At 36.3% G+C, this 8,305-nt stretch overlaps 1 protein-coding gene across 1 annotated transcript in view; it reads left to right on the forward strand.

Annotated features, from left to right (window-relative positions):
- Positions 1-8,305, forward strand: part of DNAH8 (dynein, axonemal, heavy chain 8) — a 324,670-nt gene that overhangs the window by 16,227 nt on the left and 300,138 nt on the right. The window contains exons 7-8 of the mRNA XM_010848693.1: positions 2,582-2,758; positions 4,916-5,029. Coding sequence (XP_010846995.1) covers positions 2,582-2,758; positions 4,916-5,029 — 291 coding nt within the window. The remainder of the gene's footprint in view (positions 1-2,581; positions 2,759-4,915; positions 5,030-8,305) is intronic.

The following is an 8,305-nucleotide window of genomic DNA, read 5'->3' on the forward strand; positions in this document are numbered from 1 at the left end:
ATGGATAATTGCTTTACAGAATTTTGCTGTTTTCTGTCAAACTTCAACATGAATCAGCCATAGGTATACATATATCCCCTCCTTTTTGAACCTCCCTCCCATCTCTCGCCCCATCCCACCCCTCTAGGTTGATACAGAGCCCCTGTTTGAATTTCCTGAGCCATACAGCAAATTCCTGTTGGTTATCTATTTTACATATGGTAAAGTGAGTTTCCATGTTGCTCTTTCCATACACCTCACCCTCGCCTCCCTTCTCTCCATGTCCATAAGTCTATTCTCTAGAAAGAGTGGAGTTTTAACCCCTGGACCACCAGGAAAGTCCTGAGGTTGTGCATGCTTAATGGATATTTAGATCTCCCCTTGTTGAATTGGCTGTTCTTATCCTTTACCTAGTGTTCTTTCAGATTGCTTGATGGCGTCTTACTGAATTGTTGAGAGTTTGAATAATGTTTTCCTGCTGTTCATCTTTTGTTGCTCCCTATTGTGTCCTGATTTTTCAGTTAGTATTGGTGTCTTTAGTCATGTAGAAGTTTTACATTTTAATGGATGTATGTGAGATACAAATGGCAATCTAGCCTCAATTTAGCTACCTCCAGTGACAAGAAACTTTGTGCTTTTTGTATTTAGGAAACACTTTTCGTACTCTCGTGTTGTGAAGATAGTCTCCTAAATTATTTATTTTAAATGTTGAAATATACAAAAGTGAGTAACAAATGAATAATACTAAAAATTAATAAGATAAATTATTGTAAAATGAACACCTGTGTAACTTTTGCACAAGTTAAGAAATAGAGCATTATCCGCACCTTGCAATCTCCATGCATTTCTCTTCCCAATTTTAACTTCTTTTTCTTCCAGTGGTTACCATTTTCTTGACAGTTATGATATTCCATTCCATGTCTTTCTTTATAGTTTTACCCCCATCTTCTATATTTTCTTTAAAGGTTTTGCCATTTTGTTTTAACCATTTAAGTTTTAATGTATCTGGAATTATTTGTATCCGTGTATAATGTAAGGGCTTCCCCAGTGGCTCGGCGGTAAAGAATTTGCGTGTGATGTAGGAGCTGCAGGAGATGTGGGAACGATCCCTGGGGAAGATCCCCTGGAGGAGGGCATGGCATCCTATTCCATGTTCCTGCCTGGAGAATCCAGGGGCCTGGTGGGCTACACTCCATAGGGTCGCAAAGAGTTGGACATGAAGGAAGCGACTTAGCACACATGCCTGCATAATGCGAAGTAGGAATCTAATTTTGTCTTTTCCATATAGTTAGCCAGTCGTCCCAGAACTGTACTTGGTAGTCCATTCTTTGCTAACAAATTTGTACTATGTATCAAGTGTTTAGACTCTTTTATCTGTCCCATTGGTCTACTTATTTGATTTTTGCATTCATATCATACTGCATTAATTTCTGTTGCTTTTTACTAAATCAACGTTTAGTATGCTAATTCCCTTTCAGTGTTTTTGTTCAAAATTGCATTGATTATTTCTGGTTAAATGCTCTTCCAAATTAATTTTAAGACTAGTTTGTTGCTATTGCTATTGCTAAGTCACTTCAGTCGTGTCTGACTCTGTGTGACCCCATAGACGGCAGCCCACCAGGCTCCCCCATCCCTGGGATTCTCCAGGCAAGAACACTGGAGTGGGTTGCCATTTCCTTCTCCAATGCGTGAAAGTGAAGTTGCTCAGTCGTGTCCAACCCTCAGCGACCCCATGGACTGCAGCCTTCCAGGTTCCTCCATCCATGGGATATTCCAGGCAAAAGTACTGGAGTGGGGTGCCATTGCCTTTGTTAGGTATCATGAAAAAAAGCCTTGTCGAGATTTTGATTGGAAATTTCATTGAATGTATACATTAATTTAGAGAAAATTGCCATTTTTGTATTACTGAATTTCCCAATCCATGAACATGGTATATTTCTCCATTTATTTATTTATTTTGTGCGCTGAAAGTAAATTTTCTAATTTTCTCCAAAAAGATCTTGTACATCTTTTGTTAAACTCTAGATATCTTAATGTTGTTACTATTTATTGTAGCATATGCTGTCATTTTAGAAATTACATTTTTAGATTGCTAGATGGCTTGTAAAGAAATTACACTAATATTTAAATACATACAGCCAAAACCTTACTGAATTGTTCACTTTTATTAGTTATAAAAGTCTGTCTTTATATATTCTTGAGTTTTTAAAATGTGGCCAACCATTCCATCTGTGATTATGCCATTTTTGTTTTTTATTTACAATTCTTGTACCTTTGTTTACTTTCCTTATATTGTCCTGTGATCTCCATGTCCAGGTTGAATAGAAGTGGGTGGTGATAGTGACGAAATTGTCTTGTCCTTGGTTTCAAAGTGGTATTTTCTAAAATTTCATTTTTAAGTATGATGTTTGCTGTAGATTTTTGGTAGATACTCATTATCATGGTAAAGATATTCTCTTCTAGTCTTAGTTTACTAAGAGTTCTCAATATTATTCAGTGTTGACTGTCATTTATACTTTTAACTTTTTTTTTAAAAGTTCAAATAATGAGATTTTAAAAGAAGAAAGTAACATGTCTAAGCTGTGAACTTTTTTGATTCCAGGTACTTATTGAGAGTGAGCAGATGAGAAAAGAAGCTGATGACTCGGGTCCCCTCACTGAATTGGAACACTGGAAACGCATGTCAGCCAAATTCAATTATATCATTGAACAGATTAAAGGACCAAGTTGTAAGGCTGTTATAAATGTGCTTAATGTTGCACACTCCAAACTCTTAAAGGTAAAAGGCCTTGTGTTGTAAAGTTAGGTATACTTCAAAACAGACAACTGGAAAATTGCCTTCTTGCATTGCTTCTTTGCATCATATACTTGGCACCGAGTATTTAGAAGTGCTAAACTTGGAGTAAGGCTTTCTCATATACCATAGTTACTTCCAGAAGAGGAAAAGGAAGTATAGAAGTGAAGATGTATTTCTCAAAATTCCACATACCAATTTTTATAATACTCGTATAGGGTGATTGCCATTTATTTTTAAATTGTTTTTGAAACTGTAAATCATTACCAGCTCATTGAAGTAGAGAACTGCAAGAAAGTCAAAAGCAAAAATGTCCTCTACCACACATCTCACCCGACTATTCTACCTCCTTTCCAGGAGATCATATGTATTAACGGTTTGGCTTGATTCTTTCCAGGTTCTTTTCTGTTTCTTCCTAATACATATATAAACACACACACACACACATTTGTTTTGTGTCTGTACTTTTTAAAAATTACACAGTGTCATACTCTGTTTTTCTTTAACTCCCTCTTCCCCTAGTAGCATATCTTGGAGAGTTATGCCTGTCAGATCAAGCTGTGTAGTTTTCCAGAACATTAATGCACCAGGTTCTAGCTAATCATTTTCCTGTTTTTAGACAGTGAAATGGTTTCTTTTTTTTCCCCCAACAATCTCAAGGTAAAATTCACATGCTGTTCATCTCTTCCATCTAAGGAGCAAAATTCAGTGGCTTTTAGTGTAATCATAGAATTGTGCAATCATCAATTTTAGAATATTTTCATCACTTCAAAAAGAAACCCCTGTACCTTTTAGCTATCACTTTCTGTCTCTACCTGTCTCTTTCCCCTCACGCCAGTCCTAAGTAACCACCAGTCCACTTTTTATCTCTGTAGATTTGTAGATTGGACATTTCATATAAATGGAATCATATAGTATGTGGTGCTTTGTTACTGGTTTCTTTCACTTGGCTTGATGTTTTCAAGGTTTATCCATGTTTTAGCATGTATCAGTACTTATTCTTTTTCACAGTTGAATAATACTCCATTATAGATAAATACCACAATTTGTCTATCAGTTTATAAATATTTGCATTGTTTCTTCTTTTTGGCTATTATGAACAGTGCTGCTGTGAACATTTTTATACAGGTTCTTGTGTCGACATTTTCTTGTATATGCCTAAGAGTGGGATTTCTGGGTCAAACCCTAGCTCTGTGTTTAACTTTTTGAGGAAATTTGTTCCTTTTTTATATGTTTACAGACATTAATACAGTTAAAGCTTCTATGTGCCTACAATCAAGTATTTTCCTGGGGTATATACTCTACAACTTTGTTAGTATTTATTATCAGTTAAAAAAATTTTTTTTTTGCCAGTCTGACATGTAGAAAATGCTAGTCATATTTTGGCTTTTGCTTGTTAATAGTGAAGTTGAGTATCTTTTAAAGTTTACTGGATCCTTGCATTTGTTCTCCTGAGAAACGTTGGCTTATATCTTTCTCTCATTGAAATGGTACCCGGAGGGAAGTGGAAGGGGGGTTCAGGATGGGGAACACGTGTACACCCATGGCGGATTCATGTTGATATATGGCAAAACCAATACAATATTGTAAAGTAAAAAAAATAAAATTCAGATATTAGTTTGTAGATAAGATAGTATTAGTTTGTACTGATTCTGATAGTTCTTTATTACTATGGCTGTTTATCACTTGTTATGTATACTGAATGAGGTAATTCACCATGGTCCATGAGCATCTCTGTACATTATTACTGAATATGAGAAGTTCACTTTGCTGATACGGATACTTTCTTGGAATAATGTGTTCTTTTAATAATTTGACCCATTCTTGAAGACTCAGAATAACGTAATGTCACAAATAACTAACCTAGAAAAGTACTCCGGGTAAAAGCACATTTGGTTAAAGCCTATAGACAGAATATTAATTACAAAAGTAATGAGACTTAAGTCACTTAAGATATTTACAGTAACTATAAGTCTTAAATAACAGGAGAAAAAGGTATGTTAATCACATTTAAATATCTATTGTCTTAGTATATGTATGGCCAGGGAAGACAGCTTGAATTTCTTGGCTAAATCTTGGCACATAGATAGACCTTAGTGGTATATTTGGATGTTTCACAGGACTCAAACTTTCTTTTCTTAGAATTGGCGTGATTTGGATGCAAGAATCACAGATACAGCTAATGAATCAAAAGATAATGTCAGATATTTGTACACTCTAGAAAAAGTATGTCAACCTCTCTATAACTATGATCTAGTAAGTATACTTTTTAAAGTGTAGTTTTAAAAATTATTGTGTTTACTGTGGGGGAAGGAGAGGGTGGGATGAACTGAGAGAGTAGCATTGAAACATATACATTACCATATGTAAAATAGATAGTTGGTGGGAGTTTGCTGTATGACAGACACTGGGAGCTCAAACCCAGTGCTCTGTGATGACCTAGAAGGGTAGGATGGGGTGGGAGATGGGAGGGAGGCACAAAACGGAGGAGACATATGTTTGCCTAGGGCTGATACATGTTGATGTATGGCAGAAACAGTACAATATCGTAAAGCAATTATCCTCCAATTAAAAATCAATAAATTTTAAAAATTAGCATGTTTAAAATCAATATGTGTATATTGGGAAAAATGTATACTGCAGAAAAGTTATTTAAAAGATGTCTTTTCTATTATATATCTGTAATGAATCATAAACTATATTTATTATTTTAACCCACATTTAAATATGTGGTATTATCATAACTATGACCTCATTTGTATGTTGAGCAAGACAAATATATTAATTGTTCATTGCTTATAACAAATTACCAGAACTGAGTGACTTAAAAGAAAAAGCGTTTATTATATCACAGTTTTTGCAGGTCAGGAATTGCACAACGTAGCTGAATGCCTCTGCTTCAAGGTCACTCATGAGGCTGCAGAGAAGCTGTGGGTTGGGAATGTAGTCTCTTCTGAAGGGGAGACTGACTGGAGAGGGTCCATTTCTATTGCACATCACATGGACCTATGCACAGAACAACTTGCTTACCCTAGAGTGAGCAAGAGAGGGTGCTCTATCAGCATTACCCCAATAATACCAAAGCCAGATACTGCACTGCTGCTAAGTCATTTCAGTCGTGTCCGACTCTGTGCGACCCCATAGACGGCAGCCCACCAGGCTCCCCCGTCCCTGGGATTCTCCAGGCAAGAACACTGGAGTGGGTTGCCATTTCCTTCTCCAATGCATGAAAGTGAAAAGTGAAAGTGAAGTCGCTCAGTCGTGTCCGACTCTTAGTGACCCCATGGACTACAGCCTACCATGCTCCTCCATCCATGGGATTTTCCAGGCAAGAGTACTGGAGTGGGGTGCCATTGCCTTCTCCGAAAGCCAGATAAGGATACCTCAAAAAAAAAAATTACAGGTCAATATCCCTGATGAAGATAGATGTAAAAATTCTCAACAAAACAGTAGCAAGCCAAATTCCACAGCACATTAAAAGAATCACACACTATGACCAAGGGGGATTTATTTCTGGAATGCACAGATGGTTCAACATATGCCAGTCAATAAATGTAATACCTCATGTTAGCAGAATGAAAGATAAAAATCATGTGATTATCAATAGATGCAGAAAAAGCATTTGACAAAATACTATAAAAATTCTCAATAAATTGGGTATGGTAGGAATGTACCTCAACATAATAAAAGAATATATATTCTTTAAAAATCATATAAAAATAAAATAATAAGCATGCTGAAAGAGAATATATATGAATATTATAATGTTCTGTGTACTTTTCTATATATTTAAAACTTTTCACTATAAAAAGTAAACTTGGAAGAAAATAACAATGCTTTTTATTGTTACCAAGACTTCAGAGTTGGAAGGAAAGTTATGAGCAACCTAGATAGCATATTCAAAAGCAGAGACATTACTTTGCCAACAAAGGTCCGTCTAGTCAAGGCTATGGATTTTCCTGTGGTCATGTATGGATGTGAGAGTTGGACTGTGAAGAAGGCTGAGCGCTGAAAAATTGATGCTTTTGAACTGTGGTGTTGGAGAAGACTCTTGAGCGTCCCTTGGACTGCAAGGAGATCCAACCAGTCCACTCCGAAGGAGATCAGCCCTGGGATTTCTTTGGAAGGAATGATGCTAAAGCTGAAACTCCAGTACTTTGGCCACCTCATGCGAAGAGTTGACTCATTGGAAAAGCCTCTGATGCTGGGAGGGATTGGGGGCAGGAGGAGAAGGGGACGACAGAGGATGAGATGGCTGGATGGCATCACTGACTCGATGGACGTGAGTCTGGGTGAACTGCAGGAGTTGGTGATGGACAGGGAGGCCTGGCGTGCTGCGATTCATGGGGTCACAAAGAGTCGGACACGACTGAGCAACTGATCTGATCTGAATTTCAACATCATGATTCAAAAGACTTGTTTACAACTATATAATTTTCAAGTCATTTAGTTTTGGTTTTACTTCTTTTCATCCTAGTAATTTTAAAAACTTTGTTCAGTGAGGGTGAGGGCTGATGTTATTTCTCAGTTTATTCCATTTTTTGTTGTTTTCCTTAATCATTGATAATGACATTCAAGTGATTTAATTCTACCCAAGAGTAGAAATGTTAAGCAGACTGGTGACCCACCCTTCACATTCACACATAAGATCATATGGAAATTGTATAAAATAGAGAAAAAAAGCTTTGTTAAGTTGCTCTAGCCATGGATGTACTTCATTATTATTGTTATTTTGTTATTATTGAGCTTCTGACATTCTTTGATGTAGGAATATTTTGAACATTATCTTTTAAAATTAGTGAAGTACTATCAGTATTAGGTCTTATAATTTCTTCCCCCTCATAAGCCATTTCTGTGGTTTTAAAAATTCTTTTTTTCCCTTCATTTTCTTTATTCTCATTAAAAGCAGTTGCTGTTAAGTTTGTAACTGCCTGTTGAGCAGGAAAAGTGGATGAATATGCTTCTATTTCTTGTTGATAAAATTTTATGAATTTTGTTTCATGTTTTCATCCTAGTATTATGCTATAGGCGTATCTACTCTTATCTATTATATATATATAAAATGTCTAAACTCTATGTATAGTCAAGAACTGTGCACCCATTGAGCTATTATTATAAATAATAATGTTTAAAGGGCATTTTCCTGGTGGGCCCATTTGATATAATCCCCAGGCCTTTTCCATTCTTTATAAGGTTGCCTTATTGAGGGTGGAAGGAATTCTAGGCATATTTTCATTAGAATCTTGTTGATCTACAGATAACGATATAATATGAAAAGTGATGATACTAATTTTCATAAGCCACATAAAATTGATTTAATTATGTCTTGATGTGCCGGGGTCCAGCCCCGGCTGATCTAGGGTATTCGAAGCGGGGACGGCGTCGGCGAGGGTCAGGATACAATAGCTTCAATTAGATATTGATTAAAGATATAAAAAGTAATAGAATAAGGATAGCTCAGTAGGAAAATTCAGTGGAGAAAAGAGGCTGAGTAGCTTGGTTTACGCGGGAGACCAATAAAACTTCAAGACA

The sequence above is a fragment of the Bison bison genome, unplaced genomic scaffold, assembly GCF_000754665.1.
Source record: "Bison bison bison isolate TAMUID 2011002044 unplaced genomic scaffold, Bison_UMD1.0 scf7180017864270, whole genome shotgun sequence".
In the NCBI taxonomy this organism is placed as follows: Eukaryota; Metazoa; Chordata; class Mammalia; order Artiodactyla; family Bovidae; genus Bison; species Bison bison.